The following is a 19,567-nucleotide window of genomic DNA, read 5'->3' on the forward strand; positions in this document are numbered from 1 at the left end:
TCCAGCTTTTTTGCTGGTTAATTGGAGCTAGAGTTTAGTAAAAAGTTTTCTGCTCCAATTGGCTTTGAATCTCAGTCCTTAGGATCTCAGTGTCCTGAATAGCTAGGATTGTAGGCATGACTCATTAGCACCCAGCCCCAATTCATTAATTCTTTTTTCTAGAAGTGAAAACAAGCTGAGATAGTTTATGATTAGAAACAGGAATGTCCTTTGCTAACTAGAACCAACCTCTATACCTAGAGCAAACTAAAAAAATAAAACCCTTAGTGGAGAATCTACCATTATCTATTAATCATTAAAGCAAAGCATTGATCAAGTTTAAATTCCCTGAAGACTGCATTATCATAAGTAAAACTGAGAGATGCCCAAGTAATATTTATACTTACTCATTACCCCAGTCCAGGCGCACCGTGATGTGCCGTTTAACCTCCCGCACCTGATCCTGAGTCAAATGACCAGACAGTAGCTGCCTTCGAAGGTCAATAAGTTCATTCATCACATGACGTAGCTTGTAGAAAAGATCTACTTTGTGTTTCTGAAAGGGCATTTTTGTTGTTGAGTGAAATATAATAAGGGATATGGAAAGAGAATGAAAAGAGAAAGAAAAATAGTTAAACTATGAAAAGTGTTCATTTCCTGAACCATAAAGGCAATGTAAAGAGGAGCTAAGTTAAAAATCTTAGTCTATGGAAAATTAAGTACAAGAATACATCTATAACATCTTTAGCCACAGAAAGTCTTAAAACTCTTCAGTTCCTACTATCTAAAATTTGTATATCATGACATCTAACAAATTAACAGAATGGATCTGCTTCATGCAAAAGTATGATCGCTGCCTCTCATTTCACAGTAAATCAAAGTTACTAAGCTTAATCAGAATGATAACTTACACAGGAGACAAAAGTGTTTTCTCTAGCAGAAGCTACAATGCACTCAAGAGCAAAGACTTCAACCACCCGGCAACCAAGTTGAAAGAGGGGGAGGGAGAATCATCTGCCCTATTTTGAAGTACTGAGGTTTCAAAATAAAGCCAGTCTCTGGAGTAAGACTAATTTCTTGGTTTCTAGGCCTCATTCTAGCTTTTTAATTAGCCTTTCTAAACAGTCTGTGTCCCTAGAGCCAGAGATTTCTAGTCTTCTCAGTTTAATAAAAAGTATCACCTTTACGAGAGTTAAGTAGAAACATCATACTGAACATAATTACAGACATTATAGTGGTTATTACCTTACAAGTAAAAATCTAAGTGCCCTGAGAGCAGATGCTTCAGAAGAGATTGCTAAACCAAAGTCTATTTGCTCATAAGCAAAATCTTGACTTTTGAATATCTAGGATTTTGTTTCTGTTAGAAGTATAATTTTGTATAATTAAAATTCTTGGAAAAATCTTGGTCAATAACCAACCAATGATTATTTTTGAAGACAGATAAATATGCACTACAGGATAAGTAAAACTCGTATGTAGTAGTTACTAAAATGATCTAATGATGGTGGTAATAGAGGGTTGTTTTTTTCTAAGCAGGATGGGTTCTCATGTAACTAAGGGCTACCCTCAAACTTGCAATCTTCCTCACTCAGTCTCCTGAATGCTTAGATGACAGGTGTACACCACCATGTTCAGTTTAGGGGCTCAGAGTTTCTGTACATAGAGGTACCAGAATCTACTGACAGATTAGATGCAGATTAGGAATGGATTCAAGGATCATTTTTATGGCCTGGGAAACATGTCTGAAAAAGGAAAAATAGGTTCAACTTTGAATGTGGTAAGTCTGACTTAGGTTCCAACACTTAGAGGTCAGGAAAGTAAGAGATATCTAAGTAGAGGAAACTAAGAAAGAGTAAGCAGTGAGGTAAGAAGAAAAGTAGTAGGGAAATATGTCCTGAAAGCCAAATGAAAATTAGAATTTAAGAAGGATTTTGTCAAATGCAGGTTAAATAGAGAATGATAACTGCCCAGGAAAGTTGGTATCGTAACAGCCATCAATGACTCTACAAAAATACTTTTGATAAAATAGTTGGAGTTCGAGAGAGGATGTGAGAGAAGGAAGTAGAGAAAGAAGATCCCATATAACTCTTAAGAATTAGCTGTTAACTGGAAGCTGAGAAGGGGGTAGTAAAATGGGGTTGTGTGTTTAAGGGAGGATTTTTTTTTTAATGAAGCTAAATTCAGACTATTTATTTGTCTGATGAAGTAAATGACCAAGTAAGAGAGAAAAATTGATGATTCGAGTGTTAAATTCTTCAGTAGAAAGGAGGAGATAGCTCCTAGGACAAAAAGAGAGGGTTTGGCTTAGAGATACAATTGTTCTTTTCTTATTTGAACAGGACTTGCTCCAGCATCCTCACAGATATCAAAACCCTAGCATGTGCTACAATTTATATAAAAAGGCATCACATTTGCATATAACCTACCTATATCCTCCTATATACTTTATAAATCTCTAGATTATTTAAGTTGCTTGAACTCATGGATACTGTACTATCACAGGACGGGAAAGTCATAGAATGTGAGCAGTGGTACAGAGTTCTAAGATTTGATGAAAGGACTAAATTTTTTCCTCTGCTTCATTCTCAGAGAATAAAAAACAAGATCAACAACATCAAGTGAATGGAGTGGGAAAGGGTATTCTGAGGTTTGAGAATTGAGGAAAAGATGTAATATGGATTCCCCCCTCTGGTAACAGTAAGTTAAATTGACAGGGGAAAGGTAGTTTAATTGCTGGGTAGCTTTGAGATTTGTGAACACTAATTATAAAAAAAGGTTGTTGGCTTTTTCTATCTAAGTATACTGATAGCCAAGTGTACTGATACTAAAGCACCACATATAAGAGTCTCTCAAGACTTATCTGGGCTGGCCTCAAACTATTATCTTCAAGTTTCACTCTAAGTAGCTAGGATTATAGGTGTCAACAACCTGCACCCAGCTTATAATCATTTTTAAAATTAGAAATTCACAAATTCAAATTCTATTTTTCAAAGATGATTACAACAGCTCCTAGTGCTCTTTCCCAATAGTATGACATTGACAGTCCTTTAGCATGGAATACAGTTGATTTATCCATGTACTTCAATCTGTACAAACCTTGAGATGGTTCTGATCAAAAGAATGTGACATCAGCTGGGCACCGGTGGCTCATGCCTGTTATCCTAGCAACTCAGGAGGCTGAGATCTGAGGATCACAGTTCAAAGCCAGCCCGGGCAGGAAAATCCATGAGACTCTTATCTCCAATAAACCACTAGAAAACTAGAAGTGGTGGTGTGGCTCAAGTGGTAGAGCACTCGCATTGAGCTGAGGAGCGCAGGGACAGCACCCAGGCCCAGAGTTCAAGCCCCACCACCAATCAAAAACAAAAGAATGTGACATCATTGAACTAGGTCAGTTCTTAGCCCTTAACTAGTCAGGCTATTTCTGTTTGGTGCCTCTTGGAATACATGAAGAAATGGAGGTTCTCTTTTAGAACCAACAAGCATACTGTCAAAAACCCAAACAACATGTTGAAGCCACAAATAGGCACTTTGTTCACTGGTACTGATTGAAAGTGCCAGCCAATGAGGAAAAAAAAAAAAAACCAGTTAATGCACATCTTTGCAAAAATTTAGAACACTGATGACAAAGAGGTGATCCTAAAATTTTTCATGGAAAATGAGTTATATATGATTTACAACAGAATGACATTCTATTGACATGCCAGAAATATCTTAAGATCAGAAGCTGGAAAATTACGAAACAATTCTGGTATGGGTGGGTGGGTGAGTTGGATGGTTAATTTGTGGCAGTATCAGGTTGGCCTAGAATTTGCTATTGTATTGTATTGCTACTGTATTTGAGCCCAGACCTGGACTCAAACCCTCAATCCTTTTGCTCCAGCCTCTTGAGTATATCAACATACTTGGCCAAAGTCTGTATCTTACTTATAACAAATAATTTTATGTCCAGTCAAACTACCAATCAAAGGTAAAAGTAAACTAAATACATTAAAAATATGCAAAATACTTAGCAATATTTTCTATCACATATTGTCTGCAGGAAGGAACAGAGAAAGAATAAGGAAATAAATCAAAATTAACCCGATAAAATACTTTAGAATGTTTGAACATATTGAAAGGATTTTATTTTTGCCACAGCGTTGGGACATAGAGAACAAGGAAAACAAGGTAAATTGAAAAAGAGGAATACTCATTATGAGAAAACTTATACATGAAAGGAAATGCAAGCAAGCACATGTGAGAATAGTTATACAGGCATGCATTTTTAAAATGCTGATACAAGTATGGATGGAGGAGAAGAACATATATTTTAGGGCATGAACATTCAGAGTTTAATGTTTGTCTTCAAAGACAGAAAGATAATTAAACGTGGCCAGAACTAGAAAAAATATCTATTAGGAGAATATCATTTAGGCACATTAAAGAACTAGCTAAGGGCTGGGAAGGTGACTCAGTGGTAGAGTGCTTGCCTTGAATGCATGAGGCCCTGGGTTTGATTCCTCAGCACCACAGAAGCAGAAAAAGCCGGAAGTGGCACTGGCTAAAGTGGTAGAGAGCTAGCCTTGAGCTGAAGAGGTCAGGGACAGTGCCCAGGCCCTGAGTTCAGGCCCCAGGACTGGCAAAAGAAAAAAGTTGAATTTCAATGATCACTACTATAAAAGGCTTTTCTTCACTCCCCACCGCAAATGGGATTGTTATGAATCACAAAGGTAAGAAGAATCTGAATCCAGCCTTCACTGATGCTTACTAATTTAAATATTAATAAATGAGACTAGTAAACCCTGCTTTAGTGTAACGATCCCCTGTCAGCATCAACACAAAAGCCAGATCATTTATATGTCTCATTTTCAGAGCAGATGGGAAATGAAACATTCCACAGTAGGCAGCCCTGGAGAAAGCTTTTTCTCTTGACTACAGCATAGCATCTGTCCATTGATCGCTTTCACACACTGGTGACAATACATACAGGGCAGCAATGATAGCAGCTACCCTGCCAACCAAGCTCCTTTAGGATGTGAGTCATCCTGCTGCAGCAAAGGAAAGCAGACAGACAGAAAGTACACATTTATGTGCAGGTTGTCTGGAAACACAGCAGGAGCAGCCCTTTCACATAGGGCCATGATTCCAAGGGCACCAGGAGTTTCTTATTAAATCCTACTTCTGGTTTAGTTTACTTTAGTTCTCTGTTCACCTACTGGGGAGAAAGCTGGGGAATTTTTAAGTAAAAGTGCAAACAATGCACCCCCTGCACTTTCCAAGCGCACCTCAGGTTTATCACTATCAAAAATTATGAGAATGAGCCGGGCGCTGGTGGCTCACGCCTGTAATCCTAGCTCAGGAAGCTGAGATCTCAGGATCGCGGTTCAAAGCCAGCCCGGGCAGGAGAGACTGTGAGACTCCTATCTCCAATAAACCACCAGAAAACCGGAAGTGGCGCTGTAGCTCAAGTGGTAGAGCGCTCGCCTTGAGCTGAAGAGCTGAGGGACAGCACCCAGGCCCAGAGTTCAAGCCCCACGACCGACAAAAAAAAAAAAAAAAATTATGAGAATGTTTCCTGCCTTTCTACTACTGATTCTTGCTCTGGTGTTTCACATTTCTTTTAGGTACAGACAATATACCCTATTAGCTGGAGGGAGGAAGGGAAAGAAGGAAGGATATCAAGAGGAAAGAAAATGAGTACGTAGGGGGATGATGAGAATGAATCTAGGGCTATTATACTAGTTAACTTTATCTGGTAAGGATCGTAACTGTGGCTATTGCCATACCTCTTTCATTGCCCTCCCTCCAGCAGATACTCTGCTCTGGGCGTGGTTCTAATCATTACCTATTCTTCTAGATATGCTTCAGAACAATGACTGCCAAGAACCTTATTAGGACACTACATCTTTGTTCTCTGTTCTTATTTCTTACGGTAAGCAAACCTGTCAAACAAATAATACTTCAGTCATACCCTACTAGTCTCTCCTTATATTTTAACTATTATGTATGTATTCCTTAAATAATATGGCTTAGGCTTATCTGTCTTAAAAATAACTTTATATGAAGAAATTTTCTATATTATTGATGAACTGATTTTTACTTTTAAAGAATGGGCTACGTTGAATTTGTTAAAGTTAGTTTTTCTTTAAAACCACACAAAATATAGAAAGAATTCTCAAATCTCAATAAACAAACTAGTTTTACCAAATAGACAAACAATTTGAACAAATACTTCAGCAAAGAGGATATACAAATGGAAAAAGAAGTTCATAATTGTATTGGCACTAGAATGTAAGTTTACAAAGTCATTTAATTTTATACTTGAATGGATGAAATTTTGTATGCCAATTATAAAACTGCTTTTAAAATGAAGCTTCCCACCAGGCCTGGGTAAGTTTCACATCTGTAATCCTAGCTACTAAGGAGGTTGAGATCTAAGGACCACAGTTTGAAGAAAGATCGAGCAGAAAAGCCCATGAGACTCTTATCTCCAATTACCCAGCAAGAAAAGCCAGATGTGGAGCTATGAGTCAAGTAGTAGAGCACCAGACTTGAGCAGTCCTGAGTTCAAGCTCCAGGGCCCACCAACACACACATATACACACAAGCTTCCCAATGTTGGATGTAAGTCATAAATATGAAGCACTATACATGTCAAAATATATTAAATGCATTATCAGTTTTCATGCATTAGAAAGTCAATTCCAAGAGCACAAGATTTTTACCTTTATTTACTGCTATATCCCCAGAAACAATGTGGGGCATGCTGCAATACTGAATAAACATTGAAAGCACTCAGTATTGTTGAATGAGTGATTTATCATTTTACTCTGATGAGAGTACAAACTTGATATATGCTCTGCTCAGGCCTGTTTACCACTAATGACATGCCCTTCTACAAGTGTATCCCAAGTAACAATTATTCAAGAATTATATCTGCAGTATTATTGTCATCAATTCTTAAAAGAACCTGCATGAGAGCACAGAGGCTAGTTGAGTCAACTAAACTACTTCTGGCAGATAGGACTAACAAGAAAATAAGCATTAGAAATAGGAGCATGCTGCTTTAAGTCAAGTGATATGGCTTATATTTGGGAAACATTGTTTTTGTGAAACCACAGACCGAGTGAACAAAAATGATGTTAAAAAAAAATAGAAGGTGGGATTGAAAATGTGGTTTAGTGACAGAGTGCTTGCCTAGCATACATGAAGCCCTGGGTTTGAGTCTTCAGTACCACATAAACAGAAAAAGCTGGAAGTGATGCTGTGACTCAAGTGGTAGAGCACTAACCTTGAGCACAAAGAGGCTCAGGAACAGAGCCTAGGCCCTAAGTTGAATCCCCAGGACTAGCAAAAGACACACACACACACACACACACACAAAGTTATTGTACACACACACACACACACACACACACACACACGTAAAGTTATTGTTCCAGAAGAAAACAAGTCAAAGGTGGCTTATGGACAGAGCAATAACAAAGAATTGTGAAATTAACAGTTTGGTGTAAGAAACAAATTAAATCCTATCACGGGATGAATTTCAGGGGATACAGAGAAGGTGAAAAGAAGTAAAAAAAAAATCATTACAGGCTAGGAATGTGGTTTAGTGGTAGATGCTTGCCTAGCATGCATGAAGCCCTGGGTTCCATTCCTCAGTACCACATACAAAGAAAAAGTAAAAAAAATGGCACTGTGGCTCATGTGGTAGAGTGCTAGTCTTGAGCAAGAGAAGCTCAGGGACAGTGTCAAGCCCCAAGACTGGCACCAAAAGAAAAAAAAAATATTACCAACAAGGTAGGAATGAAAAAAGGAGTTTTTGGAAAAAAAACTAACTAGGAGGCCAACAAAAATCAAAAACATTAAATTGCAAAAGGCCTTCAAATATGTAAATAAAATGGAAAATGAAAGGTGGCAAATTTTAGCATTGGGTAATGTTAACAATTTAAAAACCCATCCTAAACAAACAAGTGAAGTCAATGAGCAAATAAAGAGATAGGATTATTCTAACACTTGTTAAAGAATAATACAAACAATCTGCCAACATACCAGAAGGTGTCTGGTATTTTGGCTAGTATTCAATAGGGTTAGCATTTCTTAAAATATTTACCTGAGTATTACAGATTTAGTAAACAAATACTATCTGTCTAAAAAGAATCCCTCCCTGAAATGTTTGTTTTTAATTTAATAATGTATTGCTATGTAAATTACAGAATGAGAATACAAAAAACAGGAGCTGGCAGTTTGTGTTTAATGGTAACAATACCAGCAGAAAAGTTTCTCAATGTGTGATTTTGATTGTTTACATTACTAGAATAATTATCAGAATAAGGCAGGCCTAAGAACATTCAACATTTAGGTCACCAACTGTGTAATTCTAGACTGTGGAAACTAAGAGAGTAATCATAAATAAAACCTAAACATTCACTGTCAGGGATTTTTTGTTGTTGTTGTTTTTGGTGCCAATCCTGGGGCTTGAACTCAGGGCCTGGGCACTGTTCTTTGAGCATTGATGGTGGTGGTGGTGGTGGGTATTTTTCCTCAAGGTTAATGACAGGGCCACTTCTGGCTTTTTTGGGGAATTAATTGGAGATAAGAGTCTCAAGGATTTTCCTGCCAATCTGGTGTTGAACCTCAGTCCTTACATCTCAGTCTCCTGAGTAGCTAGGATTCAGGTCTGAGCCATGAGCACCTGGCTTAACTGTAGGGTTTTGTTTTTCTTTTTAAGTTATCTTTTTTAATGTTAATATCAATAATGTCAATTGAATAGCAATATTTAGCTACAAATGTTTTTCTCTTTGTTGACCAAAAGTTTCTATTTCTATATTTAAACACTAGCTATTTGCTTTCAAATTATGCGGCAAACTTTTCTTTTTGTCTGTTATTTTGTGGCTGTTTATGGAGGTACTGGGATTTGAACTCAGGGCCTGGTACCTGCTAGGCAGCACTCTACCAGGTAAGCCACATCTTTATCCCTTTTTTGATTTAGTTATCTTCAGGATAAGATCTCCATTTTGCTTCAAGTCTTCAATCATTCTACTTATGCCTTCCACATTAATCCTAAGTGGGATAAGCCAGTCACAAAAGGATTGCATGATTCTACTCCTATGAGGTGCTAAGTTAAATTCATAAAAAAGAGTAAAATGATGTTTTCCGTGAGTAATGTTTAATGTGTATGAGTTTCAGTTTGATAATGTGAAAGAAACTTTGGAGATGGATGGTAATATAAACTGCACAAAAGTGCACATTTAAAACAGTTAAAATGGTAATTTTTATGTTTTATATATACATATGCATATGTGTGTGTGTGTGTGTGTATATACATATATATATATATATATTACCACAAAAACCTTCAGTTAAAAAAGATTAAGTAGAATGGGTAAGAATTAAGGAAGGGGTTACATTGACCAAGGAACATTGTACTCATAACCTGACTTATATAACTGTAACTCCATTGTACAAATATTTAAGAACAACAATAATAAAAAGACTAAGTAGATATGTAGTTTCACTTCAGCATGGACATTCAAATGTGTGTAGAGTTCAGACAGAAATTAAGTATAAGTCATCAAAGGAATGAACTATGCATTTACCAATTTATTGTCTCCAAATTCCAAATGCAACCTTTGTTTTTGCTTACTCTGTAAAAATTAATGTAGGATGAAATTTAAGCTGAGAAGTAACAAATAAAATAATGGTCAAATTAACTTTAACACATAATCTCTTTTATTCCTCCAAAAATGTTTTAGGAAGAACCTAACTATATGTGTACTTTATAGGTTTACATTGATATTTACTATGTTTAGGAAATAAATTCTTAGGTTGAGAATCATCCACATGAATTTTATATTCTGAATTTGCCAAGATTTTTAATTCATTCAAGTGGAAGTTTCTAATCATTCTAGAAATGATTACTTTCTGCTTCTATGAAAGGAGCTCTCATTTGTCAGCCCAATATCATAGTGTATATGGCTTCATAACTGGGTATTTACAGTGGTAATGGAACCATTCATAATAGTTTCCTCCAACTCTCTTAGAAATCAGGCATGAGTCATATTGATACTTTATTTTCTCCACTTGTGGTTGCAAATTTGCTACATCCATCAAATATTTATTTTCCTGGAAATCAAATGCCAATTTCTAAATTAAAAAATACTGAACTTGTAAACTCAGTCTTTTAAAAGTGGAGTCTTTTTTTATCCTATAAATTGATTCTGCTTTATTTCAAATGATTGTTTTTCTTAAGATTGGTCAAGAAAAGAATCAACTTTCAAGGACAATACATCAACTTGACAAAACTAAGAATTTCAGCTAAGGATTAGGAAGTCCAAGAACAGCTTTAAGAACTGTAATATCTACCGAGAAAACTGTCACATAAGCATCTGACACATCTTAAGAATATCATTTAATTTTAATTAACCTTTAGCACTTTTACATGACAGATAATCTAAAAAGAGCTCTAGGTACTATTTTTCGTTTGTGGTTACTTATCTTCCTAATAACCCAATATTCTGGCTCTTGTTTCAATTTTACTGTTGAGATAACTAGAAAAAAGTGTTTAACTATTTTGTATGAAGCCACAAAGATATAAATTTAGGCATGTGAAATTCAAGCCCAGTTGTAAATTTTGAAGTTCAAGTACTTCCACTCCTCCCAGTGACTTTATCTATCTAAAATGGTATCAGTGTCTGCTGAGAATGACCTGACATGAAAGCCAGTGAGGCTGATTCACCTAGGTAGAAATTAGAACTTGAGAAGAAGCACTATTTAATTTTTTCATGTAGAATAAATTAGTAAGTATGGACTTATCAAGAACGAAAACATACGTAGTTTCTAAAAACAAATTTGTAAATATTGGGTACTTCATAGAATTGTAAGAGAAGCAGACATCTGCTTTCTTGGAACTACTCTTTTCTGAGAACAAAGATAATATAGTTTCTTAGTCTCTTGGTGACGAAACCGAAAGATGTATACCCTTTCAACCATCTCTAAATACTGCTATATTCTTGCATGTTTTTTTTGTTTTTTTGTTTTTGTGGTTTTTTTGGTCCGGTCGTGGGGCCTGAACTCTGGGCCTGGACGCTGTCCCTCAGCTCTTCAGCTGGAGGCTAGTGCTCTACCATTTGAGCCACAGCGCCACTTCCAGCTTTTTTCTTTTTGCTTACGTGGTGCTAAGGAATCGAACCCAGGGCCTCATGCATGCAAGGCAAGTGCTCTATCACTGAGCCACCTTCCCAGCCCTTGCATGTTTTTAATATACAGCTTTAGAAAACAATTTCTATCCACATGTTGTTAAAACATTTCCTAGAAATTAGGAAAGTCTTATATTTTGACCTTTTTAATATGCTTTCATCATAATTCAGACTTAGAAACCAAGGCTCAGAGCTGTGCTAAGATCCAGTGGAAGAATACCACAGGGTACAATTTGCTCTTCCTATTTTCTGCATACAAATATGAGAAGATATGCAACTCCACTAGGACTATGTATGAAAGAACACAAGCTCTTCCTATCAATCTATCACCTGATGCCTAAAATATTAAATATGCTTCCGGTGAAACTGTGCTTAAAAGAAGACTAACAACTCAACCCAAACAATATTTACTCAAAAGAATGTCATTTATCTGACAAAACATTTTTTGCAGAATATTGTAAAGGAACATTGTGATAAAACAGCCTTGGATTATAATGATATCCAATGGCAAGTGAAACAAAATCTACTCTGTTGTATGGAATCATGAGAGTAGTGCGGTCTCAGGCATCAATTTTCTAGTGTTATTTTAGTATTACTTCATTTCCTATTTTGCATCAAATATTCTTTCCCAAGACTGTCTTAAAGTAGCTTAACAAATCTAAAAGCTCTAGCTAAAATTCTCAATGACTATTAGCAAAGTAACAAATAATCCAAAACAAGCTAAGTAATCTCATCATTAATGAAGAAAATGTTCTAAGTGCAAGCTAGGCGCAAGCATATATCTATAGATTCCTGTTGTATTGATATACATAGTGAGGACTAACAACTGAATACTGTGTGTGTGAGTGTGTGCGCGTGAGTGTGTGCGTGTGTGTGTGTGTGTGTGTGTGTGTACATGCTCATGCCCATGCTAGGGCTTGAAATCAGGGTCTGGGTGCTGGGTCCCTGAGCTGTGCTTCCTCAAGGCTAGTGTTCTACAAAGTAAGCCATAGCTTTACTTCTGGCTTTTTGGTAGTTAATTGGAGATAAGAGTTCCATGGGTGGGGCTGGGAATGTGGCTCATGGTAGAGCGCTTGCCTTGCATGCATGAGGCCCTGGGTTCGATTCCTCAGCACCATATAAGCAAAAGGAAAAAAGCCGGAAGTGGCGCTGTGGCTCAAGTGGTAGAGTGCTAGCCTTGAGCTGAGGGACAGTGCCCAGGCCCAGAGTTCAAGCCCCACGACCGGACCCAAAAAAAATAAAAGAGTTCCATGGGCTTTCCTGCCCAAGCTGGCTTCGAACCATGATCCTCAGATATCAGTCTCCTAAGTAGGTAGGATTACAGGTGTAAGCCACCAGTGCCTGGCTCATATTATTTTTATACTAATAATACATCTACACAGGTTCAAAAAAGTCATGATATGGGCCACAAAGTCTTTAGATGGTACAAGGATAAAAGATGTTTGTCAACTCCATGAAGCCAAATATGGAGATACAAAGAGGATTAATCAATGTAAAACTAGTGACTCTGGGGATGGTTTGAAACAATGTTTCAGACAAAAATAATCCAGATTGTTCATCCATCAACTGTTAACGCTAAAAGATAGTTCATAGTAGAAGAAAGAACATTGTTGGTAGTGTGTTATTAAGATGACCTAACAGTACAATTCCTAATACTAAGCAAGGATCCCAGTGCCTACTTCAAGAGGCTGAGAACACAAAATGGCTACAAATGTATAAAAGGTCTTGAGTTTATAGTAAGCCATTTTCATTAATAAAAGGGAACGGAGCTGGCACCACTAAGATATGATGATCACGGTTAGGAAGTCAGCCTAACTGGGAAGGTCCTTGAGTCTCTCAGCTCCAACTAACCACAAAAGAAAAAAAATCCGGAAGTGGAGCTGTGGCTCAAGTGTTGGAGCACTAGCCTTGAGCACAAAAGCTCAGGCACAGAGCCCAGGTCTTGAATTCAAGGCCCAGGACCAGCACCAAAAAAAAAAAAAGGAAAAGACCCTTGTCTCAAAAAGAAACACGAGCTTCCAATAGCCAGCAGTGTTTATTTATTTTTAAATCCAAGCATATTACAAGTGGATGTGGATGTTGAGAATCATCCACATGAGCTACCTATTATGTACAATATGTGGAGAAAGATACATTTCACAAAAAAACTAAAAGCAGGGCTGGGAAGGTGGCTCAGTGGTAGAGCGCTTGCCTTGCATGCTCGAGGCCCTGGGTTCGATTCCTCAGCACCACATAAGCAAAAAGAAAAAAGCCGGAAGTGGTGCTGTGTCTCAAGTGGTAGAGCACTAGCCTTGAGCTGAAGAGCTGAGGGACAGCGCCCAGGCAGAGTTCAGGCCCCACGACCGGACCCCCAAAAAACTAAAAATAAAAACTAAAAGCAAAACATATGATTGAGAGGATAGGCTAGTAAACTAGAAACTAAGTTGTACACTGAAGTAAAAAGATAATGATTTGCCAGTGCTTACACTTGCCTATGGGAACCTGACAAGTCTTGGGTTTTAGCAAAGTGTATCAGAAGGCCAAATCTTAGCCAGAGCTGCCTAGAAGTGGTATCAAACCCTTGTAGGCTAGAATTGAATGAACTGTTAAAAAAAAAAAAATCCATTAGTCACTGAGAGATATTGAGGCTAAGTGTAAATCTCGGTTTTGTTGAAAAGCAAAAAGTGGTATTACTTGTGAATAAGCACTATATCTTATCTCACTGTTACGTTTTTGTGAGAGTATGTATACATACATATTATACAACCCATTCATAGGGTGAAAGGTTCAAGTTTCAATCTTCTGGCATATCCCGCTTTTCTAGCACCATTTCTTAAAGTGGCTGTGCTTTCGGCATTTTTGTTAAGATGGATGTATGTGGGTTTAGTTGTAGGATCCTTATTGTAACTCAGTGTTCTATGTATGTTTTTATGCCACTATTATGCTGTCTCAACAATATATCTTGAAATAAGGTATGATGCCTCTAGTTTTGTCCTTTCTACTCAAGAAAGATTACTTTGGCTTTTTTTTTCCTGGTTGTAGGGCTTGAACTCTGGGCCTGGGCACTTCAGCTGGCACTGGGCACTGAGCTTCCCTCAGCTCTTCAACTCAAGGCTGGCACACTCTACCACTTCAGCCACCGCACCACTTCCAGTTTTCTGGTGATTTACTGGAGATAAGAGTCTCATGGACTTTCCTGTGCAGGCTGGCTTTGAACTGCCATCCTCAGATCTCAGCCTCCTGAGTGGCTAGGATTACAGGTGTGAATCACTGCTGCCCAGCTGATTACTTTGGCTTTTTGGCGTCCTTTTAAATTCACTGGGTTTAAGGAAAGTCCTAATTCTATGAAGAATGCAATTTGGTAGATCACACTGTACCTGTCAATATCATTGGGAAGTAAGAAAATTTTAACTTTTAATTTTTCCAACCCAAGAAGCGTTTCCTGTTTGCTGTGCCTTCTATTTCTCTCTTCAGTGATTCAAAATGTTTACTATGGAGGTCTTTTCTTGAATAAAACTGTCCCTAGGTGTTTTCTTGTTTTTGTTGTTATTCCATAGCTATTGTGAATGGTATTACTTCAATTGTTTCTATTTTAACAAACTCATTAGGGTAAAAAATGCTACTGATTTTTATGTTGATTTTGAATCCTGCACAGTTATTCATGTATCACTTTTAATAATCTTTGATGGAATCTTTAGCTTTACCTAAATACAAAATTATATCTTCTATAATAAAGAAGTTTGTCTCTTCCCTTTTCTATTTGAATGCCTTTCATTTGTATCTCTTTTCTCATGGCTCTAACTTTCACTAATATAGTGAATAATACAAGAATATTATTATATTATTTTTCTTTTGGTTGATCATGGGGCTTGAACTCAGGGCCTGGGCACTGTCCTTGAGCTCTTTGGCCCAAGAGCTAGCGCACTACCACTTTGAGCCACAGGTCCACTTCTGGTTTTTGAGTGGTTAACTGGAGTTAAGAGTTTCATGTGGATTTTTCTGTCCAGGCTGGCTTTACTTCCTGCTTTTTTTTGGTGCTTAATTGGAGATAAGAGTCTCAGTGACTTTCCTGTCTGAGCTGTCTTATAACCATGATACTCAGATCTCAGCCTCCTGAGTAGCTAGGATGACAAGCATGAGCCAACGGCACCTGGATAAAACATTCTTTTTTTTTTTTTTTTTTGGGGGGGGGGTCTGGTCGTGGGGCCTGAACTCTGGGCCTAGGCACTGTCCCTCAGCTCTTCAGCTCAAGGCTAGTGCTATACCACTTGAGCCACAGGGCCACTTCCGGCTTTTTTCTTTTTGCTTATGTGGTACTGAGGAATCGAACCCAGGGCCTCATGCATGCGAGGCAAGCGCTCTACCACTAAGCCACCTTCCCAGCACCTGGATATAACATTCTTAGAGGAAACATTTTTCAGCTTTTCCCCATTCAGTATAGATTCAGTCTTCTATACATGGACACCCATTTTTCCCAGTACTACTAGTTGAAGAGTCTGTCTTTTCTCCAATATATATTTTTTGGTGCCTTTGTCAAAACTCAAATGCTAGCCAGGCACTGTGGCTAATGTCTACAATCCTAGCTACTTGGAAAAGTGTCAATCAGAAGGATCACAATTCAAAGCAGTTTGGCTAAAGACTGGGAAAACCTTGAGACAATCAATAAGCTGGATGTAGTAGAACATGACTGTAATTCTAGCAACATAGGAAGTGTAAGTAGGAAGACTGCAGTCCAAGCTGGCTTGGGCAAAAAAGTGTACAGTCCTACCTGGAAAATAATTAAAGCAAAAAGGGTCAGGAGGGCAAAGCTTAAGGGTAGAGTACCTGCTTAGCAAGTGCAAGGTGCTGAGTTAAAAACCCCAATACTACCAAAAATTAGTAGATGACTGTAGCTGTGTGTGATCTTCTATAGCTATCTGGATCTTCTCTTTTGTTGATCTATATGTCTGCTTTTATGTTTTGTTAGTACGATTCTGATAGAAAAGTACTAAAATTAATATGGTAGCACCAAAGATCTGATTGGAAAGCAATCCTGAGCAAAAAGTATAATGTGTGAGGTAAACACAGACCTATCCCATCGCTGTAAATTTTGTCATCTGAGAATGTTATATAAACAAAGTCATAGTATATACAGCTCTATGAAATTGAATTTCTATGCAGCATGATACCCTTGAGATGAAAATGCAAGTATTACTCATTCTTTTCTTTTGTTCCTTTGTAGTACTGTAGAATTCAGTCTACTACATTTCAGCTAATACTAAGCACATGCATTTGGAAAACTAAAAATACTCATAAATTTCCAACTACAAAACAGACAGGATAATTTTCTTAATTTGGTACAACTTAACTTTAGTGGTCAATTAAGCTATAATCAATTACTTACCACATATAATTGTTTCCACAGACTGGCCCATTCTTGTAAAGTTGCTGTAACCTCAGTCACAATAGAATCTTCAAGTGGAACCACAGTTTCATATTGCCTAGAACCAGAGCCACACAAATAACCACATTATCTTTGATAAAACTCCACAATACTGTTTCACTTTTCAGTGTGTTTAATTGAAATTTTAAAGGAAGGAAATGTTAACAGGACAAAGCTGTCCTTCACAAAAGAAAGAGAGATAAAGACTTTCTCAGAAAACCAAAAGTTCTGCATGGCAAAACATGCTACAGGAAATTCTTTTTTTTAAATAAGTTTTTTATTGTGAAAATACTGTACAGAGGGTTACAATCACATGAGCAAAGTAATAAGTACATTTCTTATCAAGCATTGTTGCCTCCTCCTTTGTTTTTCCCCTACATCCTTTCCCTCCCATCTCCACAACTACACTCCCCCTCATAGGAAATTCTTAAAGCTAAAGATAAAAGGACACTAAATATTAACATGATAGTATAAAATAATAACTTTCTCAGACAAACAAAAACTAAGCAACTTCATTCCTAGTAAATCTGTCCTGCAAAAAGAAAACACTTTAAGTCAAACTGAAAGAATGCTAATTGGCAACAAAAAAGATGTGAAAATATAAAAATTAATGTTCAAACTTACAATGTACTAAATTCAGAAAAATCTATAACACTATAATGATGGTGTAAAAATCATACTGCTGATATAAAAAATTAAAAGATAAAAATATTGAAAATAGCAGGGTGCTGGTGGCTCATGCCTGTAATCCAAGCTACTCAGGAGACTGAGATCTTAGGATCACAGTTCAAAGCCAGCCCAGGCAGGAACATCTGTGAGACTCTGATCTCCCATGAACCACCAGAAAACCGCAAGTGGCACTGGGGCTCAAGTGGGAGAGCACTCGCCTTGAGCTCAACAGTTGAGGGACAGTACCCAGGCCCAGAATTCAAGCCCCACGACCAACAAAAATATAAAATTAAAAATATTGAAAATAACGGTAGTTAAAATAATTTGTTAATAGACATATAATAAGATATAAATTGTGGTATCAAAAACACAAAATGGGTGCTAGGAAGGTGGCTCAGTGGTAGAGCGCTTACCTTGCATGCTTGAGGCCCTGGGTTCCATTCCTCAGCACCACATAAGCAGGGAAAAAAAAAGCCGAAAGTGGTGCTGTGGCTCAAGTGGTAGAGTGCTAGCCTTGAGCTGAGGGACAGCACCCAGGCCCAGAATTCAGGCCCCACGACCAGACCTCCCCCCAAAAAAACAGAAACCAAAAACACAAAATGGTCCGTGCAGGTGGTTCATGTCTATAATCCTAGCTAATCAGGAGGCTGAGATATGAGGATCAAGGTTCAAAGCCAGGCCAGGCAGGAAAGTCCATGAGACTCTTATCTTCAATAAACCCATGACCAAACCAAAAAAACAAAAAATTAACTTGGACATAACTCATTAGTAGAGTGCTTGTCTAGCATGCATAAGGCTTTGTGTTCAATGCTCAGAATCATATAAATTTTTTTTCTAAATTGGTCAATTTCTGCTTGCAAATAAAAGATCTTAAGTTTCCTTCACTTTGATATATAGAAACATTACAAAATCATTGCTAAGCTGCTAATCTATCAATTACTCCCAAAATGGTACACATATATTTTAGCATACTATATATATATATATCTTTTTAATAAAATTCACAACTAAGAGTTACTTCACCAGATACTGTATTTTTTATTTATATCCTCAAGATTATAAATAAGGAATATATATTTTCTATATAAAAACTTGTCAATAATATGCTTCATACCATGAACCAAAAAGACACACATAGAATTCTTCTGCAACCTATAATAATTATAAATAAATTTAGTAAGGACAATTACTTACCCCCTATTACTGACAATAGCCTTTTTCAAGTGAATATAATTTGCAGGAAATATCCCCTGTAAAAGAGAAAAGATTTCCAGTTAGAAAAGGTAAATTGTGACAAACATCTCATAGATAAGAAAAGATCAATGAAACCACAGTAAATATGACAGACTAGTTGACAGTTCCTTCCTTCCCTTATGTCTGACAGCCTTACCAAGGAATTGTCAGACAAGCAGGTCCTTTATAGACAACTAGCTGAATAGCTCTCAGGGTAATTCAGCTCTTCTGGATGCTTTACAATCACTCTGTGGACTTTCCAGGAGATACAGAGGACAATTATACCACAGACGAAGATATGCTTCAGTTATAACCATACCAGATATCCTGGACTAGCCTCAGTATTCTTAGATAAATCAGGCCTCAGGAAACTCTCTCTGTAGGACCTTTCAGCCATTTGTATCCATGCCACCAGGGGAATATTGGCCTACTCAGTAGGCAGGGGAGTATTTCCCCTGGTGGCTAGTCAGTAGGGAGCCTGTGGTACAAACAAATCCTTCATTCGTATGAATGCTATGCCGTGATTTGTTAGTTTAATCCATTATATTTGAGGGTACTTTGTTATTTAGTAACATGAAATTTTAAAAATTGTGTTCAAAAATTTAAAGGTAATTATCGTGCACAGTCTCATACGGATACTCAAATACAAGTACTGGGAGCAATGTTGAGAGGTAGCACAGATCACAAATATTGCTAAGATAAATAGGATGTAATATCACAAAATACAGCTTTCCACTCATTTATAAGACATTAATTTATTCAAGTTCTAACTTTCTAGAAATTTAATAAAGATTTTAAAAATAAAATGCAATGAGAATAGTGATTCCCATAAAAGCATCTTGAGAGAAAAGCAATACCTGAAGTGTTTCAAAATTAGAAAATAAAAGGAAAATAATCATCTGTGGGCAAAAGTTTTCAGCTAGGGGCAGTTTTGTCCCCATAGCATACTTGGCAATATCCAGAGTTCCTTGTTCTTTGGAACAACATGGGATGAAAGTTACCAGTAGAGGGCTGGGAAGGTGGCTCAGTGGTAGAGCGCTTGCCTTGCATGCCTGAGGCCCTGGGTTCGATTCCTCAGCACCACATAAGCAAAAAGGAAAAA

At 37.3% G+C, this 19,567-nt stretch overlaps 1 protein-coding gene across 1 annotated transcript in view; it reads right to left on the reverse strand.

The window, feature by feature from the left end:
* Dock3 (dedicator of cytokinesis 3) overlaps positions 1 to 19,567 on the reverse strand; it is a 187,819-nt gene that overhangs the window by 113,476 nt on the left and 54,776 nt on the right. The window contains exons 5-7 of the mRNA XM_013028052.1: positions 18,427 to 18,482; positions 16,525 to 16,621; positions 387 to 535 (exon numbers count right to left, since the gene is read on the reverse strand). Coding sequence (XP_012883506.1) covers positions 387 to 535; positions 16,525 to 16,621; positions 18,427 to 18,482 — 302 coding nt within the window. The remainder of the gene's footprint in view (positions 1 to 386; positions 536 to 16,524; positions 16,622 to 18,426; positions 18,483 to 19,567) is intronic.

Source organism: Dipodomys ordii, unplaced genomic scaffold (genome assembly GCF_000151885.1).
Source record: "Dipodomys ordii isolate 6190 unplaced genomic scaffold, Dord_2.0 Scaffold107, whole genome shotgun sequence".
In the NCBI taxonomy this organism is placed as follows: domain Eukaryota; kingdom Metazoa; phylum Chordata; class Mammalia; order Rodentia; family Heteromyidae; genus Dipodomys; species Dipodomys ordii.